The sequence below is a fragment of the Plectropomus leopardus genome, chromosome 10 (genome assembly GCF_026936395.1).
Source record: "Plectropomus leopardus strain MGB_pleo_1.0 chromosome 10, ASM2693639v1, whole genome shotgun sequence".
NCBI classification, from domain to species: domain Eukaryota; kingdom Metazoa; phylum Chordata; class Actinopteri; order Perciformes; family Serranidae; genus Plectropomus; species Plectropomus leopardus.
The window spans coordinates 33,259,410-33,281,447 of NC_142185.1; the positions used below are offsets into that span (position 1 = coordinate 33,259,410).

The window sequence follows — 22,038 nt, forward strand, 5'->3', positions numbered from 1 at the left end:
GTAAAAATAAATATAGCAGCTGTGAATATGCAAAGTTAATTAAATATGTATCTGGCATATTGAAAACGCAGGGGTAGCCTAACTGGCACGTCTTATTTTTCACAAGCTGCTTGATCCAAGCATTTTAAGTATTTCACTGCTGAAAAGATCTTTTCATGAAACTGGGCTGTCTACACAGGAGAAAGAAGACGTGCTTAAGAGGTAGAAAACCTACAAAGATCAGAATGCAGGTGTGAATTAGCTCTCAGCTATAATCTAGTACGGTGCATCAAAGGGTAACAATTACGTTTAAAGCTGTACATGTTCTCTTTAAATATAATAAAATAAAATACAATAAAGCGGACGGCTGGTAACAAATAATCTCTGGCCACTGTCAATTTGCAAAAGTGGCCCCTGAGCGAAGCAGGTTTGAATATCCCCGCCTCAGAGTCTCCGTGGTGCATCGACAGGCTCTGTTGCTGAAGCGTACCGTCTAAACAGACATTTAAAGTTGACATCGCTCAGCTGTCTGCTCTAAAACAAAAGCACCTTCACTCAGATCTCTGATGAAGAAGGGCAGGGGGAACAAACGATGTTTCAACGGGCGAAACAGCTGCATATCATGACGGAGGAGGAGCCTGCAGAGGGCCGCACTCCTTCTTTAAAGCCCATCTACATTAGCTGAGGACGGCGTCTGCAGGGGAGGTGAGCTGTGATTTAAATAGGCAGCCTGCTGGATCAAAGCCTGTCACGCTGTTCTTCTGGCTACAGCCTTTCCGCTTGCATGGTTATCATAATTGCTCTTGCTCAGAGGACATGCTGCTTCCGTCAGGGCCACGTCCTCCTGCATTAGAGCTGAGGAGCCCCAGCCAAGCAGAACCTGGCTTTACAGGTAGATGCTCTTTTCTTTCTCTCCTCGAACATCTCGGGAAGTTTGACAAAGCTACTCTCAGGAAAAATAAGAGGGCACTTCATCAGCGACAGCATCACGGCTCATCAGCTTTAGTCAGCCTGCTCTGACGCGACCTTCTAACATGTTTTCATTGACCTTTGAAATCACATTTTACTTTCTTTTCTTAAAATTAAACTCAGCCCACATTCTATCTCCTGAATCTCAAACTCGCCCTTTGTAGGCGGAAAAGTTGAAAGACTTTCAAAGGATGGAGAACAGCGGTGGTGGTGACCTTGAATAACATTTGTTTGCAGAGATTCTAATGATGATTTTACTCAGAAAAAACTTCCACACAAAAAGTTCTGCAGCATTCACTATGTTTTTAACAGATGGTTTTGCCTCAGTGTGGCTTATTAGCCTTTTCAGTACAAAGTATTGAATTCAGCCACATCTTTGTGACAGTATGTGGTGTCAGAGTTTGAGAAGTTTTGGTGGACGTTACAATTCTTCCACAATAAAACTTCTCAGGACTAAATATCTCAAATTTGTCAGCCACACTTTAAGCCCTGAGGGGATGAATAAATAAATAAACATTGGGATTGTACATTTCTGCAAACCATGAATATGTTATATTTGTCTGTTATTATGAAGCAAAATGCACTGTAACTTTCAACAACGCTGTAGTTGATGTGCGGCTATGGTTAAGAAAAGATCTTGTTTCGGCTTGTTTTGTATCCCAGCTAACATTTCACCCCGTTCTCACTCCGAACTCGTCATTAAACACCGCTTTTCAGCGCTTTCCACATATCAGCCACCTTCTGCATCCAACCAGAACGCAGCTGGATGGCGTCAAATGAGAACGCGCTCGGACAAAACTGGTGGAGTTGTTTTTGTATGCTGGTGGACGGCTGGAGGCCACCGGATGTGTCAACATGCAAGGCGCATTTGGACGTGAAAACACAGCCAGATGGAACTGGTCGCATGTGCAACGTAAGGTGAAAAAGGCCCCCAAAACCCTGTTGTCATATGAAAGAAAGGCCAAACTGCAGCAAAAGTTTCATGCAAGAGCCACATAAACGACTCTAAAATACCTTGACATCTTTTAACCAGCAAATTACCGAAACCACTCCAATAAGTTTACGTTTTTAAAGGGATAATTCATTTATTCATCTAGCTTCCTTCTGTGTAATGATACAGTTGGCGAATGTGGTTCAGTAGAGAGAAAATAGTTCCTACATGAAACTGCTCGCAACAAGCTCTGTTGACTATCTTGAGTAACTGGGTCGTGATTTCTGGGGAGAGACATTACTGGTGAGTTTTTCATAATGTTTTGTTGGTGTATTGAGCGCCACAAGCAGAGTGCCATCTGGTTCTATTATCTCCAACACTCAGCAACCAAAACAATCGAGATTTCTGAGTAGCACTACAGGTAAGAGTGAAAATATGTCTGAGATTTTTCAGCAAACAGCCCCTTTAAGGTCAAGGAATTCCTAATTTGAAACTGTTAACTGTAAATCTGTTTGATATAAGGAGTCTTCACACCTGTTGTCATGCGGGGGCGAGTGCTCAGCTTTTATGTGTGTTGTGTGCGTGCACTAAACTGATGCTTTCATACAGAGTGACGTGCAATTAATGAGCATGAGTGAGTTTTATATGTTCTCCAGGACACACAGCTGTCTCACAATAACTGTCACAGCCTATAAACCTGTGACCAAAACGCTCGCTAAGCACTAAATCAACCTGCTGCGCGCCTGCAGGCATGTGAGCGTCTTCCTTACATCTCCCAAAAGTCTGTCTCTTGGCTTTTATGAACACCGGTGGAGCGTTTATAACTTAATATTTGTTGTGTTTTCCCACAGGAGCGGCTAAACACCTCAAATTCACCAGTGATGAATTGGTAAATTAGCAGCCAGCTGTCAAATGCCGCTAGCTGGGGTTTTTCGCAGCCCATCGCTCCTAATCAGGAGCACCTAGCCCCTTTTTAATATGTTGAAGATAAAGTAACAGGCACTGTGATAGCAGCGCTGCTAAATGAGCCATTTGAAAGCATGGCTCATTTTTCATAATCCTGGAGAAGTCAATTAAGGGACTTGTGGAGCTCAGGGAAGCCCAAGGAGACATTGAGGTGCAACGCTAGGAAAGAGACACGTGAGTTTTGGCCACAGGAGGAAAAAAAACAAGCATGGTCTCAGTAGGGAAATGTGAGACGCAGCGTCTAAAAGGGAGAACACAAAAGACGGTATAAAAACGTCAGACACGGTGACAGCGACACCAGTTTTCATCAGCCAGCCAGCTGCTTTCACAGCACTGACAGGCACCAAAAACAAAATAGCCAAATTGCTTGTTGGTAAAAGGAAACTATTGTTTCACTGTGCGGCTCCGTCCTCCCCCCAGAGACCTACAACACCACGTCCCACCCTGACGATGAAGCAGAGGAAGAAATTGGAATTGAACTCCAGCTGAAAGGCTGTTAATAAACAGCGCTGTGTCTGCGAGCAGTGGGAAATGTATGCATCATTACCTTATCTCTCCCTGACAAGAAACACACAGCCACCTCTTTTGTTGCGTCCTTGTCGGGGGAAGTTGAGTGTATTTGCTAACACTGAGGCCTCATTGTAGAAAGAAAAGTGTTTTCCCCTTAATGGCATCCCTCTGTGCAAATAAAACGGCTCCCCTTTTTGTAATTTCCACATCAGATAAAACTAGAATCAGATTTTCTGCTGTAGGTAAATGCCTCCTGCAGCTTCACTTTGTCTCTGACATGAACTTAAACACAGAATATGTAACCTTTCTACATTAAAATGCCTATAAACAACTAGACTAATGTTACACATTTTGTTCAGTTGTAGACTTACATTATCCCAAACATTTCCAACAACATACAAACCTAGAGAAATCATCAACCCCTTTTTTGTCAACCAAAAGTTGTCATGAATTGACTTTCTATTCAGTTTTCAGGCACATTTTTACAATAAACTTTTTAGTTCTTGGTCTTTTTTAAATATAGGTTTTAACCTGATGAAGGATTTTTAGTCATCTTACGTCTAGATCCCAAATTATCAGAGAAAAAAGCATAAACATTAGCCGCAGTACCAATCCAGCCCCTGCTGTACCAAACAGCGCTGGAGAAACACTGATTTTAAACATGAAACTGCTTTTTTTTTGTGTCTTTACTGGTTTAACCATCTGGTCTGTTTGTTTTAGTCAGGAAGAGACCTCTGTGGATTATTCGGCTCCTGGTATAAATCTCCTAAATATCTGGATCTCAATGAACAGAGCATACGATTTAGGAGGATTTGGTGGTATCTAGTGGTGAGGACTGCAATTATCCACAGAGGTCTCCTCCTCAAAAGAAACAAACCAGGTGATATAAATCAGTAAAATCACTGAATAAAGCTGTTTCATGTTACAAATCTGTGTTTCACCAATTCTGTTTGGCATGAAGGAGAAAGTGTCCTTGACTTATTTCTCAGATTTCTTAACATCCAGATGATCAGGAGTTTTTTTTACCGGGAGCCAAATTATCTCTTCCTCTCCGGAGCAAAAAAAGCCAATGATTTAAACAGCTAAAACACAAAATATGAAAAAATCGTAAAAAGACACCCTGGACAGGTTACCAGACTATCGCAGGGATGATACATACAGATAGACAATCCAATCTTACAGTCACACCTAAGGGCAATTTAGAGTCACCAATCAACCTGACCTGCATGTCCCTGGAGAGAACCCATGCAGACAAACTCCATGCAACATGCAAACTGCACAGAAGGGCCCCCGCCAACAGACCGAACCCTGTTCCAACCAGGCTTTGAACCAAGGACCCTTGTGCTGTGAGGCAACAGTGCTAACCACAACGCCACCGTGCTGCTGTAGAGAAAACATACTTATTCTAATATCTTTTATTTCTATAGATAAATACTCCTAAATTCTACACACTGAATGATTTTTGTCATTGGACGTTTGAATCTTAAATTATTACGGAAAGAAGCTGAGCAGCCCCTGACGTGCCAAACACCATTTGAGAAACACAGATTTTTAATGTGAAACTGCTTTATTAAGTGTTTTTACTGGTTTAAATCACCAGGTTCATTTGTTTTGGGGAGGAAGAGACAACTGTGAATAATTCGGCTCCTGGTAAAAACCTCCCAAATAATTAAAACTGAAGGAATTCTAACTGGGAGAAGTTTCAGCTGGTTACAATATGCAATCCACACTTCTAGATGCCACTAAACCCACCTTAATTTGAGCCTTTAATTAGTCATTTTAAAAGCACTTAATTAATTCTGCATGTCCATATTCTAGGACATCTACTACACCATTAACTAAAAGTTTTTTAGTGCTTATTGATAGTAAATAAGGGAATTATCATACATTAATTACTGTCACTCAGTGTTTGTTTTGGAGAGGAAGAGACCTCTGCAGATAATTCACTCCCAGTAAAAACCTCCTGAACAATAAAAAACTCTTCTAACCAGGAGAAACTGACTGCAATACCGAAATTACATTTTAATGTTTTGATTGAGAGACTGAGCTGCAGAAAATAATTGCATGTTAAAAACTTCAACAAGTGAATATTGGCTTAGACTCACTTGAAGATCCAATTGATTCATCCCTCGATAAAACAAGTGAATCGCATTGGAATAGGTTTGTGTATTTGCATCTCGTAGCTTTCTACCAAAAGGACGGAATAATAAACCAGGTTGTGCATATAGATTTTGTTGCAGAATGACAAGGCTGATTTATGAGATCGTTTTTTTTGTGAATTTAAATCCTCCAGGGCCGAATAATGCCACGACCATTACAAATTCATTATAAAGTCTCATTTAAAAACAATACATAAACAGCTCCGAGTGTTTGGCTGACAACCACTCGAAGCAACTCAACAACCTACCCTTGGGACCGTTTCTTGGATTTCAAACACTACAAACAAACAAACACACCCATGATAAAATGTATCAATTAATAACTGCAGTCTGTTTACTCTTCTGGCAGGTTTACATTGTTCATTTGTGTGCTGGAATAGCCTTTTTGTCTGTATTATGATACAGAGGGGACAGACGCTGGAAGAGACGGAAAAAGTTGAAACTGTGTCAATAAACTGACTGTCAATAAATAACCGAAAAGCCAAAATAAAGCTTGGTTTCTTTCGCTGTTGGTATTGGTGATGAATGTGTGTGACAGCTCAGATCACCCTAAACCAACAGTGGATTCATTTCAAATCCCCGCAGGTCCTGGTTTACAAATGCCAGGCAATAATTTGAGGGACGCCTGACCTAAAACCTTTCTGATCGCAGATCGCAAATTCATTTCCACACGTTTTTCTTGCTGTCATTCTGGACTTGACTCCTGACAAAAGTCCTGGCTTAGGTCGGGAGTTCCTGCCAGTTTGAATGGCACCAGTTCAAAAGATCATGGACAGAATAATATTATAAACGAGGCGAAATTCATCTTTATGTTCACACACACACTGATGCTAATTGGAACCAGACTGAGGACTTGAGCAGTCTGTTGCATGCAGAGTCGCCCCAGAGACGCTCGTTCCTCGCCAGCAACGGAGTATGAGCTCATCCCAGCTGGGCCACCAGGGGGAGGGGTCCGTACATGCAGGCACTTAACGGAGGGTTAAAAAACAGTGATGTCATGCCTGCAGGTCATGCATGTTCATCCTGATTTATATCCCAAAAAGACAGAAGTAGGAAACGGAGGGATTTCGTAGAAAGCAGGTGTCCTCAGAGAGCTTCCTCTGCTCCTGCGTTGGGACAATGTGCAAGAACATTACTGTGCTGCCAAAATAACACAGCGAATGAGTTCAAGCCCCACCAGAGTGTGATGTAATCTGCTCCTTAAAGGGACAGTCTGATCCAAAAGTTAAAAAAAAACAACCTTCTGTTGATGTAAAATCAACTGACATGTCCTCAAAGCTGGGGTAGGCAGATTTATTTTAGCATCATTCTGCAAAAATCCCATAATAAACTTTGAGTTTAATGAAATTCAAGAAGTCTGACAAAAAAAACAAGACATCTGCGCCTCCTCTTGGCTCTGTTTTCAGGCTTTAGAAAATCTAGCCTGTGACTGGAGTCTATTGAGTAACAGTGAGAGAGGACTTTCCATTGGCTGTTCTATAAAAGCAACATTATTCAACTTTTATTATTCAAGATAATTTTTTGGGGATGTTTCCCTTTATTAGACAGGGCAGCTTTAAGCGGAGTGATGTGTTCAAGCTCTATTCAGTAAAAATAAGTATTGGACAAAGGTAAATTATCATGTTTTCTTATTGTGTTCAATGTAATCTTAAATAAAAATGCCTCGGACAGCTGTCACTGGTAGTTTGTGCTGACTGAAATCTCCAGAGCTGATGCACACTTTCTTCTCTTAAGGCGACCCCGGTGCGGTTAGCAGCCGAACTCCTCACCCATCATCGATGACGGTGTATTTTTGCTCATGGCTCTGCCAGCATGGGGGCCCCTGAGCATCATTAATCTGCACGCACTCCCCACACCCCACACGGGTTGTGACAGACCCGAATATAAATCAGCAGAGCAACCTTTCAATCAGCGAAAATACTAAGAATCCAGCCTTGTCCATTTTCAGCTTCACACATTTGCAAAACAACAGAAAAGAGTCCCATTTTTCTGAATATTTTCTCTGAACATTCACATAAACATTTCTGTGAATCTAAGCACAGAAGGATTTACAGGGTAAACGGAGGTTGCAGAGGAGCGTTAAGCAAGTCGATTGGTTAATTCAATGCTGGTCAGGAGGCCGGTTGGGATGAAAAATGTAAAAGTTGTGCAGAAACAGCTACTCAAATGTCTCAGAGTGACCCTTGTGCACATTCAGCTACGTGTAGCCTGTAAATACATGATTCTTTAAAACTTCATACATTAAAGACCCGACCTTTTGTTGATGTATTTCTGTGTTTCCACAGATTCATTAATAACATATAATATAGCGAAGGTGTCTTTCTAGACTTTCAAATGTGTTTAACAGACATTATGACAGGAATCCATAATAAGTAACAACATTTTCACAGACTCTATTCACTATAGAAAAATATATTGATTCACACTGGGAATTGTTTTTGCACTTTTAGTTTTCATAAGGTGCCAGAGTGCATAAAAACAGAGCTTGTTTATAAAAAAAAGCCAGTGTTAGTGGAGAATCTCCTGCATCCCCAGACTGAGGTCCTTGCTAAACTCCTAATGTAAAAAAATATCCCAAAATACTAGAAACAACCTAAAAAATGCCCTTAAATCCTAAAACTAGCTAAAAGTTGAAAAATCTGCTAAAATCCTAGAAACATCCTAAAATCATGGAAATGTCCTTAAATCCTAGAAATGTTTCAAAATCCAAGAAACATCCTGAAATCCTGTGTCCTAAAATCCAAGTAATGTGCTAAAATCCTAAAATTATACTGAAGTCAGAGATGTCCTAAGCCTAGAAACATTCTAAAATCTTATAAATGTCCTAAAATGCTAGAAACAGCCCCAAAATCCAAGAAACGTCTTCAAATCTTCGAAATGTCCTACAAGCTTAGAAACATGCCCAAATCCTAGAAACGTCCTTTAAATTCCAGAAACATCCTTAAATCTGCGAACCATGTATGACACTGCTGCGACTGGCCACCTGGCCTTCTGTCTTTACAAAAGTGGCCCCCCAAGAAAATCAAGTTGAGAACCCCTGCTGTAGAGGAAGCAAATCCTGCACCAAAATCCACCGCTGCTGTGACGGTTAAGCAGAGAAAAGGCTTTCACCCAGGTGCGTGACTCAGAGACGAGCAGGTCCGGGAAAAACGTCACATGTACCTGTTGTGAAAGACGAGGCAAACGTCCAGGGAAGCAGACGAAACAGGCCGTCCTGTCCAAAGGGGTCAGGCAGCGGATGGGTAGGCAGGGCATCAAACTGGCAAGTCAGGCAGGCAGAGCAGAAGGCTGAGAGCTCAGCTGGAAGCACAAAAGACAATCTGGCAAAGAGTGAATGGGAATGAGGCGGTTTACATGCTGCAGGATTGATGGGGAAAGTGGGGAAAGGTGAGCAGGTAGGCGGGAAAGGTCAGGTGATGGGGAATGTGGGAAAGGGGGGTGACACTGCACAGCGGTGGGGGGGGTCTGAAATGACAGGAGAGTTAGTTTGAGCCGACATGAGGATGTACAAGCGTTCATGACAACAGCTGCGAGAGCTCTGAGTGAGGAGCTCAACTGTGATGATGGAAGCAAACCACTTTTCTAAGTTTCAGTCTAAATATATCTGAAGAGTGAATCAGCTTCTTCTGGCTCTGTACTCAAACATACTTGTTGCAAAAGTAACTAGAGGTAAAAGTACACACATAGAGCTTCATGAGTGTTTGAATGACTCAACATTGAGGGTTGAATTTTTCAAGTGTGGCTGTATGAGGTATTTATCCATAGTGAGTGTATTACCTGCGGTAAATGTGTCAGCATGCCCCCAATATGGAGAAGCAGCAGCTGGATAATGACACAAGAGCGAAGTGATTATATTCACTGTTGGAAATCGCTGTCTGACATTAAAGTAGAGACATGAAAATACTGAAAATACTGCATACACTTTATGTTTTTTAGGTGGCTAAATTGAGTTTTGTTGCTGACTGTCCACGGTTTGCTAGCTTTCATGGTACTCATGCTGTTTTTTTCCAAACTGGAAGCGTGCTGATCAACATCTACTCTATGTAATACAGTGATGATGGATAAATACCTCATACAACCTGACTTCAGTGCTATACATTTATATATATATATATATATACATTTTAAACTTTGAAACCTGGTTCAATATCAGATTCCTTTTCACAAGCTGTTAAAATTTGAAACCCGAGCAAATTGGTTTGATTTCTGTCAAAAACATAGTGGAAAAAAGATTAATCAGCAACTTTGCATGAAAATTGCAAAGAAATTTAAAAAAAAAAGGTGCTAAGAAAATAATCTTAAAAAAGAGAGAAAGAAAATTAGCAAAAAACTAGGAAAATGTACAAAACATGTAACTGTTAAAAAATAATTATTATTTTAATGTAATGTATAAAACAATGTTACAGTGGGAATATTTATATTATTATACCATTTGTTTTATTTAAAAATCTTAGCACTTTTTTTCTGGCCATTCCCTTGCTTTTTTTTAAACTATTTTTTCTGAGGATTTTTGCACATTTTCAGGTAATTTATTTTTTTTTGTAACACTTAACTAATTTCTTGCTAATTTTGGGACAATTTCTTAAGTTGCTAATTCCCTTATTTCTGTGTTTTTGAAGAAATCAAATCAGTTTGCTCAGGTTTCAAAGGGTTAATGTTTCTTAATGTAAGGTAAGTAAAAGGCTTCGGTAGATAAAGAAGACCACTAATGTTGGACTAAAGAAATGCAGCAGGTTGAAGGGCAGTGAACACACAGTAGAAACAAACAAACAAACAAACAAACAAGCAAACAGATACAGTTCAGCACAGTAAACATCACAAACTGCTGTCAAACAGCTAAAAGATGTCAGAGACACATTTTTAATAGCCTTCAATTCGCCTGTTAAAACCAGGAGAACAACAGGAATCTTAAAATGTTTATTTTAATAAGGTGCTGGAAATATTCAACAGTCACATTTTTCCTTTCCACAGAACGAGGACATTTATAACCCAAAGCCCGGGAAACCACAGAGTGTGTGCTGCTGGACAGAAGAACATGACCTTTAACAATATATACAGATAAAAGAGTCACAGTGTGGAGGAGAGGGAGGCTGAACGCACAGCACTGGGCAATTAAGGCAACACGTCAAAAGGTAAAAGACAACCTTTTCTGTACAAGGAGAGTAAAAAATAAAAAATAACAAGCACCAGGAAACACATTACAGAGCCTCGTCGAACCCCAGAAGAGAACGCATTAAAACACTTCTTTAGCTGCTGCGCGAGACAAAGACACAAAGAGAAGTCATTGACAAGTTAGAGAAAAACTTTGTCTGCAAGTGACAGATGTTTTTCTTTTCGCCTTGATGTGTTTCTTTGTGGTTGAGTCCCTCAAGATGTGGAGCTGTTTTTTTTTGTCATAGCTCCGGTTTTATCAGTCAAGGAAGCCAAAAAAAAAAAAAAAATTGTATATATAAAAACGTCAGCTTTTTTTTCCCTTCAGGTTCATTTTTTAGACTCTCAGTTGGCGCAGAGACACCTGCTGGTGCTTTGGAGGAGGAACTGCTCGCCAATTACGTCATAATCCTCATGTCTGCGCTGTAAAATCTGACACGTTAATCTTTCTTAAAATAAAGTAATGTAAATGTAACAATATATCTTAATTTATGTTTACTTTATACCCAAGTATTAATTTCACTTGAAATGTAGCTAAACTTATTTAATTTTGCAACTCTTAGAAATGACAAGTAAAATGAACTTAAATAAACCAAGTTAGTCTGATTTAACTTGATCATGATGAAGATAATTTTGCCAATAATGAAGTCAGGAGATCTGCGAGTTCTGTTTTCTTAACATGTATAAGCAAATACAACTGACTAATTTGAAACCAGCAGAATACAGACATATAGCCGAGTAAACTCAGTTTACTGAAGTTGCTAAAACCTAAAAAGATTGATTTAATTAAACTTGTCATGTTTAAGTTTCAACAACTTCACACCTTGATTATTTTAAGTAAAATGTCAACTTGTCAGATTTTACAGTGTATTAGTCTTTAATAAATGTTTACTTTATAACTTATTGTTAAGCTTATTTAAAATGTAATTATATTTACTTGATTTTGTGAAATTGTTGTAATTTAAAAATGAGTTTAATTAAATCAATCTTTCTTAGCAACTTCAGTAAACCAAGTTAATTGAAGTTGCGAAAACTTAGAAAGTTTTAGAAGTTAGAGTAGAAGTTATTTCACTTTTCATTTTTAAGTTGCAACAAGTTCACAAAATTCAGGAAATACAACTACATTTTGAGTCACAACTTGATAAAAAGTAAACATAAATTAAGATTAGTAATTGTTTTTGTGTTCCTATTTCAAGGCAATCAGATTCCAGAATTATTTTAAGTGAAATCAGCTTGTGAGATTTTACAGTGTGTAAATAGTAAAACAATCCCCCTCAGTGTGCCTCAGCTGTTGATGAAATCGTAACCGAACATCCTGTTTCAGTGAAACTGGGTGTTAACTGTGTTAGTGTTGAGACATTTCCAATAAATACTGGCAAGCAACTGAGAAAAAAAAACCTTTTAAAAAACATTAGAGTTAGATTAAAAAGCAAATCTCCTGTAAATGAACATAATTCCCCATAAATAAGCTGAACAACTCCTGAAATGTGACGATGTAACAGTTCTTAAAAGCGCAAGTTTTTCCAACTCCACTCTCTGGCCGGCGTCCAGTTGTCAATTTGGTAGATAATTTTTGCATAATATTCATCTTGAGAGGGCGATAAAACATAATATGAGTACCTGCCTCTCAGTGATAGTATCACAGGTCACTTAGCCTCCCCAGCGAGTCGCAGCACGAAGACACCACGAGGTCCCTCATTTAGCCCTGACTCAGCAGTTACCGCCCCTTACTTCCTCGGCAGGAGCCGACGCTTGAGTGTTGAAATGCGATCCAGGAGGGTGAGCCGAGCGGCCACACTGGGGCGACACTGAGAACAACTTTAAATATTATCTGTAAACAACATTTACTAACAGTCCGTCATGCCGCGCCTGGTTAAGAGAATTAAACCGTTCACAAAAGTTTGTTCACACACAAACAAAGACTGACGAATAAAAACAGGTGACGATGTGTTAAACAGTCATATGGCATTGAGTCGATCACGTATAAAGAGTAAACATCGGCGTGGCATCTTGTCTGCGGCCGTGCGACAGCAGCCCATCACCACCGTTACCATTATATACATCCTAAAATCTTAAGTGTGGTCTTTCCACTTTCCCTTCTTCTCCTTTTCCACTCTTCTTTGTGCAAGAAAAATTATTCAGTCCTTTATTATTATTAAGATACCGTATTTTCTTTTTTTTTTGTCCTCCAGTGTCACACGGAGACAAAGACGTCCAGGTAGAGGCGATCGTAAGACTCCCTGAAGAAGAGGATGAGGACGAGGCTGAAGAGACAGGAGCCGGTTAGACACCAGTTCAACCACGACAGCTCTGAATGAGAAAAGAGAGAGAGACAGAGACAGAGACAGAGAGAGAGAGAGACAGAGACAGAGACAGAGACAGAGACAGAGATGTTTGAGTTAGATTGCAGAGGTCTTCTTCAGCAGGTGAAGGCAGGTAGATGACTGAGAGTCTTTGACTCTGTTAAAGGTGGGGTAGGCAGTTTTATTTTGGCTTCATTGGCCAAAAAAGTCCCATAATACACCTTGAGCATATTGTAATTCAAGTGGTCTGAGAGAAAACTAGACTTCTGCACCTTTTCTTGGCTCAGTTTTCAGGTTTTAGAGAATCTAGACTGTAATGGGAGACTGACCAATCACACGTCATTTCAGAGAGAGGAGTTTCTGATGGCTGTTCTATAAATGCACAAGTTTGAACGTCCCCTCAGATGGTGAAAGTCTTCTTGCAAGTTGGACAGTGTGTGGGTGTTTACCTGTTAAATTTCTGATGGACATATTTAGGGCTGCAACTAACAATTATTTTGAAAACAGATGATGGGATTCTGTCCAGAGACGCTATCAGAGGACTTTTGTTTTGAAAGGGATGTCGGCGTAAAACAGCCGTCTTTGTATTTCTTCATCTCTGTGACCGAGAGAGACTTTTAAACTGCAGTAAAAAGTGGTACAGAGTCAATATAATCTCCAAAACACCATCTTAACTGTCTATTTCTGCTGACAAACACGCATGTCACGCATAAAAAATCGGCGAGCCTCGTTTCTCTAGTTGTGCTGCCGCTGACACGCAGCAGAGGCGCTCCTCAGGAGCTCTGCTAGAGAAGTGAGTAATAATCACGCCACACAACGAATTGATAATTTTATGCGTTGCCAACACATTTAATAATCGATTATAATTGATTTTATCAATTCATTGTTGCAGCCCTTGACATATTGCTCTCCTATGCACCTGTCCCATGATATAGATGTGCAAAGTATATTTTTTGATTTTATCGACATTACAAAAATATCGCTTAAGTTTTGAGCAAATCTCTAATGAAAACCTGCCTACTGATGTATAAATAAGGACAATGCATTTGAACATAACATTCAGCTCCCTCTGCAGGTGAAGTCATTGTGGATTAATGCACATACGATCAGTTAGAAAGATTACTGTATATTGGCTCAAAATCTTAACAGAAAAAAAACCCACTGACCTCGCCTCAGTGCTAAGAGACAGACCACAACACACCACCCCAAGTCCCTTTATCAAAACATATGAGCCATCTACGTACATCCAGACGCCTAACTTAGAGTAAGTATGAAGTGACACTGAATAATTTATGAGTATCCTATGGGACAAATGGCTAATCAATAGGAATTCCTAACATACCATACAAGAAATACGAGCAGCCTGTCTATCACAATCATCTTGAATAATTCACTGATATTGGCAGCGTTCGCCATTATCATTGACCTACACTTGAACCCAAACATGGAGCCGAATGAGGTGTTCTATTTTCTCAGCTCTGTTCAGGCTCCATTAACCACAGGAGAGGCGCTCTGGCTGTCTGCAGTAATGCTGAATCTGGAGGGCAGATGGGAGGCTTGCAGCTGCACTGAACCGTCGGCATCTTAACTCATCAGACAAATAACCTCTTCTTCTTGTTCAGCCTCCGTGAGGCGCGCGCTCAGATTTTCGCCATGCAGCCTGCACGAACATGCCTGGACAAAACCGAAATCAATACGCCCCTTCTTTCAAATGCATTAAGTGGTCCTCGCTGTGAAGCCGACCGCCTCGACGCCACGGAGGTGCTTGAGGACTTTTGTCCTGACAGAGACGTTAAGCGGAATCTACGTTCCGCGGCGAGGGCCAACTTCTCGGCCAGGGCGGAGGATGTGGTGGCAGCAGGCAGCTGCTCGGCTCCTGATAACGAGCCAGACTAAATATAGAGAAACCAGGTCGTAACAGGCGGCGGAGGCCCCAGGGCTCTGCCAGCACAATGTGACTCAGCTGACAACGGCTCCACTTCGATTCCAATCAGCCGGCTTTTCATAATATCGTCAATTAGCCTCCCTCGCCGGGGTCAGGGGACCTGATCATGAAGAGACGGGCGCTCTGACTCATGAGCAGATTATGAGACAATGGGCCCCTGGGCACAGATATGCAAAGGGCCCCGTGACCTCTACTACACATCAGCAAGACACAAGACTTTGTAGTTATTATGCATCTCTCTGTGGCCAATGTGTGTCTCTTTGTAGTCATTGTGTGTCTCTTTGTGTTTTTTTTTTTTCCAGTTTTTGTAGATATTTCGTCACTTTGCAGTTCCTTTGTTTGTTTGTTTATTTAGATCTCCATTAGCTTCAGCATAAGCAGAAGCTATTCTTCCTGGGGTCTATGCAATTTACATAATGACAATATAAAGTTACACATTCACACTACTCATCACATCCACTGACATAACACATCACTGTACACATCCACTTTAAATAAAACAAAACAATGTAACAATGACAGTTTCACATAAACACAAAGAAAACAGACGACTGAATCTATCATCATCTAACAGATAAATGTCATTATTTAACATAAATTAACAGATTGCCCCTGGAATACCAGCTCATCTATTAATTACTGAAGTTTCTTGTTAAACAGTACTCTTTAGCATTTTTTTAAGCCATATACATTATTTTGTTGTGTGATATGATTCGGGAGTAAATTCTCCGTATAGTACTGTACATTGACATGATGTAGTTTTGGATTATGGTAAATTAAATCAACCCCAGCAGAGTGCCTTGTGGAATACTTGTGTATATCTGTACTGAAGAACAGTTTAATTAGGAATTAAATTATTGTTAGGAAACTAAGAATGAATCTGTTCATAGACAGTTCTTTCCATTATTTTACTCAAAATTGGTAACAGACTTATAGGTCGACTATTGGATTCTGAGAACGGCAACTTTTTATTTTTCGGTATTGGGATCACTTTGGATATTTTCCATGCTTGTGGACATACATTTACAGTGAGACTTTGATTAATATGTGTTGCCATTGGAGCAATTAACAAAGCTTTGGGCTTAAGCAGCTTCCCATCAAATTGTCAACCCCAAGTGGTTTATTCCATCAGTTCATTAACATCAATTCAACTTCAGCAGCAATTACTTTCTCGAATTCAAAGCTACACTTTTTGTCTTTCATAAGATGATCTATTAATCTCGACGATAACTCTTTACTATTTGGCTGCAGTGGGCTTTTTAACTTGTCTATCTTGGTAATGAAATAACTATTGAAAGATGATTTGCTATGTCTACAGGTTTAGTGAGAAATTCCTAAACCGTTTTTGTCATTTTCTGTCTCTTTGTGGTTGTTTTGTGTCTCTTTGAGGTTATTTCGGGCCTCTTGCTGGTTGTTATGTGTTAAATTAGGTGACATTTTACAGGTGAAAGCCAGGGGGACCCAGACACTTTGGGCCCCTGGGCCTGAGCCCGGTCAGCCTGTTCAGTAATCCATCCAAGCTTGAACTGCACTCTGCTGCCTCTTTTTGGTAAATTAAGAGTTTTGCCAGAAACGTTTGTAAGTGCGATCCCTCACCGCTTGCACAAGGAGAAAGAATGAAGGGTAAGAGGTGTGAAGATGAAAGCAAAGGATAAATGGATGCAAAAAGGAGGAGGAGAAAGGGCTTGAGAGGAGGTGAGGGATTGTGCGAGGGTGTTTGCGGCGAGGTGTTGAGACTCCTGAAGCAGCCTCATTAATCAGGAGTGTGTGAGCCGGACAGCAGGAGACCCGGTGTGGAGGCGGGTTAATGGAGTTGTGTTTATCTGACCTGCCGTCTTCTCCGTCTAGCTTCGTCTCGCTTGCTCACGTGTGCGCCCTACTAAGTCTCGTCCATTTAAAGTTGGAGACACACAGTCTGTGTTTTGGGCATGCAGCCTTTAACGAATGCTAATGGGGAGCTTGGTAATTGTGGTAATTCAATTGGGTTTATGTGATAAAAATGGACAAGCAGCTCAATTGCTCTGCTCTGATCTCTAAGGACACGGCTGGAGCAAAGTTTGGAGGGAACAGTTAAAGTTTGGAAGCAGACAGGAATGGGACTGAGGAGGAGGAGAGGGGATGAAGAGAGAAGATTAGAGCGCACGAGATAAAAGGAAGGAGAGAGGAAAGACGTCACTTTGTGCTGATTTCTAGAGGCTCCTCAGTTCACGGGTTTGCTTTAAAGTTGACTATTAGATTTTAATGATCTCTGTTTAAAGGACGGATACGGTTGGCTCGAGCTGTGATGCGAGTCTAAAAACTTCCTATAATACAGTGAGCAGCCACAGCTTCCTGTTAATAAAGTCTGAGCACTAAAAGGTGACTGGACTACTGAAGCTTGGACTAATAAAATCACTGGAATCTTTAAATCCTTCCTCATAATCTTCCTATACTTTTTAACTTCTGCTTGCTTTAATTAATTTCATGATGAGGCTTTCATGTTGATTGTTGGGGCACTTTGCAGAGTTATCTGAACGGCTGATAATAAAGTTGCTGAAGAGGAAGAAAGTGAAGTGAAGTTCTGCATTCTCTTTTTTTGTCCTTCTTTTCCCACCATTTTACCAAATTTGTGCACAGTAATCCTGACGCACACCTTTTTTTCCCCCCAGTGTTTTGTCTAGTCCAGTCCCAAAATGCTGTGATTGGCTAGTACTCATCACATCAAAGAAGGGCGGACACACTTATAGTTAGGGCAAAGAGGTCATGTTAGGGTTAGTAGTCACCTATTACTGCACAGAAGGTCATGACTACGAGGAAGATACTCATAAAAACATTCTTACATAAATATAACGTGGCCCTGTGGGGCTGCCCCTTGAAAGTTGGAGATTCAAATCATTAGTCGGACACCCCTCAGTCAACCGAAATTGCTTCAAGTTAAGTTAAATTCAATTATATTTTATTTACAGAGCCCATTATCACAAAACACAATTTGCCTCAGAGGGCTGTACAGCTTACGGCATCGCTCTGTCCTCAGATGCTCACATCGACTACGGAAAAATTCTCCCCAAAAAACTTTTAATGGGGAGAACAGAAAAGGTAGAAACCTCAGGAAGAGCGACTGAGGAGAGATCCCTGTTCTGAGATGGACAAACGTGCAATAGATGTTGTAAAGAACAATAAAAATTACAGTAGTATATGATAAATGATTCACAGGAGAGAGAGAGAGAGAGGGAGGGAGAGGCGTAGAAATGCACAGCAACAATAATTGTAACAATAACAAAAGTAATACACATAAATATAAAAAAATGTAATTTATGATAGCATGCATATGCATTCAAACATTGTAGTTTATGTATGTGGCGATAAAAATCACATGTGCTATAGTGGAGGTATGATTAATAATAATAGCAGTTGTGGTTGGCGTCGGGTAGGATCAACGGCTTTAATGCAACTACGACACAGGAAGGATTTTTGCACATTTGCAATCCGTCAATAGCGATAATGCATAACTCTCTGACTTTAAATTCTATATTTAATTCCAGTGCTATCTGTTGCTGCATATCATCAAAAGTATTAAGTATTAAACAGATATTCTCAAATTTTATGCTCTAATTATTAAGTAAACAGAAAAAAATGGATAAAAAAAGTACAAAAATAGGGCGAGGCAGGAATAAACCATGACGGCTGAGGACGCTGAGCGTTTCAGCCTGCTGTGTTTAAGTTTTAACTGAACCGTGACATCTGGACATCAGCCACAAACGAGTATTCAATCCATCAGCGGTGCCATTAACTCCAGCAGGTTCACTGTGGCTGTATTATCATATTCAGAGGACGTCAGTGTGAACAGTGTGACAGTTCATCATATTAACAGCCTATTACTGTAGCTGCCTCCGTCAGCACATTGGTGCTACAGATGAAGACGGAGACGTGTGCCGACAGCCATCTTATGGCCTTAATCAGTCTTAATTGAGGTCAATGCGGCGTTATAATGAATGCAGCTCCATCCTCCTTTATGGCTGCGGCCTTTGCTCAAGAAGACCAGGGTCACACCTCAGGACTCACAAACCAGCTTTGTGTAAAGATCATCCATCACACAGGGGACCACTTTGTCATTAAGATGCACGCAGAAATATTTACTGATCAGTTATACTCAACTTATGGCCTACAGGCCAAAACTGGCCCTGATAAGGTACCAAATAGTTCCCCAACCATTTTCTAAGTCACAATAACAATAAAGCGATTCACACAGGGAACACACTCACAATAGAGCTTGTTTATCAAAAATGTGCCAGTGGGGGCGGCCACTAGCTCACCTGGTAAGGTGTGCGCCCCATATGGGTAAGGCTTCTGCAGTGGCCCAGGTTTGAGTCTGCCCTCTGCTGCATCATCCCCCCTTCTCTCTTCTACCTGTCCTGTCTATCTCAAGCTGTCCTATCAATAGAGGAAGAAATGCCAAACCAAAACAAAAAGGTCCTAGCCAAAACCCCCAATGGCTTAAAATTATTGTCTATTTTCACAGGGACAGCACAAAAGTAAAAATAATTGCACAGCAATCCGTTATCCTAGAAAGGTCCTAAAATCCTAGAAATGTCCTTAATTCTGAGAAACATCCTTATATCTGAGAACAGGCCAAAGATCCTAGAAACATCCTAAATTTAGGGATGCCTGATAATATTGGCACACACACACATATATATATATATATATATATATATATATATATATATAAAGTGAACATGTGCAAACCCTGAGTTGAAGTGTTTTTCTTATTTTGCACAATGAATGAATATAACATACACTGAGAAGTGTTGTATTTCATGTCTCCATCTGCTGCTGTGCCATCACGATAACAGTGTGCATAATATGATGTTAAGTAAACTACAGACGAGACTTGACTATCACTAAAATTGGGTTGGTAAAAAAGTGGATATATCAATATCGGTTATCGGCCAAATTAGTTGTTATATATCATCATAGCGGTAAAAACTCGTGCACCCCTACCTACAATCCTACAAATGTCCTAAAATCCTGGAAACATGTATTGGGCTGCTGTGACTGGCCTCTGGCCTCTGTCATTTTGTAAAAGTGTCCCCCAAACAAAGCACGTTGAGTAATTCTGCAGCAGATCGACAGGTTGGCGAGCAGACACGAATTATTCCTGATGATTGCCAAAAACTGAGTTAATGTGCCGCTCTTCATTTACTCTGTCAATGTTGCTTCTCACGTATGATTCAACACTCTCTCAAAAACAAATGAAAAGGGCTTTTATTCTCTCAGGAGTGACGGAGCTCTACAAAGACAGCCTGTTTGTTTTTTTAAAACACCTCCACAGTCTTTATGGGGGGTTGAAAAAGTTTGCCGGCAAAGACATTCTCACTTCTGACGAGAATGCAAAAGTTAGCAGAAAAGGGAAAAAAATCTCAGGACTAAAGAACTGCTGCAATTATTTCTCTGTCCCCACCCCCACCACCACCATGCAGAGGGAACGGAAACTCAATGCCATCCCCTCCCTCATCTTCCTCCTCTTCCTCTACAAAACCTTTGAGGCTCCTTTGCTCCACAATACCTCTCTGCTGCTTTGTATTCCATCCGATGAGCCGCGCTAAATGACACAAACACACAGCAGATGAAATTGAAAAAGAGCGACAAGCGCCGATATATTGCCCGGAGGCTCCATTCATGTTTCTGAGTCACATGGTTCAGAGACTTTGGGGATTTTTAAAACAGGACAACAGAGTCAAGAGGCCATGTAGGGCTCACTGAACCACGACCGGCCTCTCGGGGATGTTAAAATGGACAAGGAGGTAAATTCATAAATGCCTCTCCGCCCGCGGGCAAAGGGAGCCATAATTCAGAATGCATAACGAGGCAGTGGGCAGCCAAAAGGAAAACCCTAAAATGAACTGTAAACTGGAAATAGATGGAAATCTTTGAAGGCCAGGTCTGCCAATTTTCAATATCGGGAGGTGGAAGGGTTTCGAAAAGACGAGGCTCATGCAAGATTCATCAGTTTTGAAGTCTGCATATTATTTGCTGCAGCCATTATGGGACTACAGAGAGGAAATTAGAGTAATGAGACGGCCCGCTAGAATACTTCCAAAGGGAATTTACATAATAATCAAATTAATCTTCACAGGAGTGATCTCTTCAGGAGAGAACACAGCTGATCTCCAAACACTACTTTCTCACTGTTTTAACATCCAGGTCAGTTTTCAGAGGAGACGCAGAGTCAACGTGGTTAAAACTCTGAAAATCTGTCCTCTATGCCATGCCAGAGACACATTCGGTATCTGGAAACACTTCATATTGAGGTACACATATTCACCATTAACTAGTTGCTTAATAGCCTGCATATTAGTAGCATTTTGGCTCTTAAAGGTCCAGTGTGTAGGATAAACCGGATACCGTAAAACTTCAGACAAAAGCCTAGTCCAAATTAATCAAACAGTCTCTATTACCGCCTCAGTGTGGCGACACATTTTGACAAATAAAGTCAAAGTTGCCAGTGCGCATTGCATTCTCAACCGCCCTCTGCCAACGTATCATGATGACGCCACCGGTTCTGTCCGAGCACACTCTCATCTGACCCTGTCCAGCTGTGTTTCGGTTGGACGTGGAAGGTGACTTCTGGCATCTCGCTCACACACCAAAAGCACTAACAAGGCGGCGCAAAGTTTCAGAGTGAGAACGGGCTGTTATATCATGATATTACTGCTGTATTGCCTCCCGATGTAAAAGGAACTGCAACGACTTTACAGTTACTCTATGCAGATAGTTGGTGGCAATCTACCACTCTGGTAGTTATCTGCAAGCTCACATTACAATGCCTGCAGCAGTGTGAACTTTCTGACAAGAAAGCATTGTGCATTTCGCTCTGTTAGACGACTTCAGGGTGGGAAGTGAACAAAAGAACAGCAGCAAAAGCCTCCATCATCTCGGCTTGATCTTCTCTCCGACTGTCGCAGGGAACTTGTCAGGAATCATCCCAGCACATCACACACACACCTCAGCTCACCCACACACACACACACACACACACACACACACACGTTTGTGCACAAAAACAAGCACACACACCTTCACACCCAGTAGTCCATCATTCAGCACAGGCGAAAGAAGTGTCGAGCAGAGGATACATCATGTATT

The 22,038-nt window shown here is 40.8% G+C and overlaps 1 protein-coding gene across 1 annotated transcript in view; it reads right to left on the reverse strand.

Annotated features, from left to right (window-relative positions):
• Window positions 1–10,417: 10,417 nt before the first annotated feature.
• Window positions 10,418–22,038, reverse strand: part of slc49a4 (solute carrier family 49 member 4) — a 70,358-nt gene continuing 58,737 nt past the window's right edge. Inside the window, exon 9 of the mRNA XM_042494088.2 lies at window positions 10,418–12,975. Coding sequence (XP_042350022.1) covers window positions 12,860–12,975 — 116 coding nt within the window. The 3' untranslated portion in view covers window positions 10,418–12,859. The remainder of the gene's footprint in view (window positions 12,976–22,038) is intronic.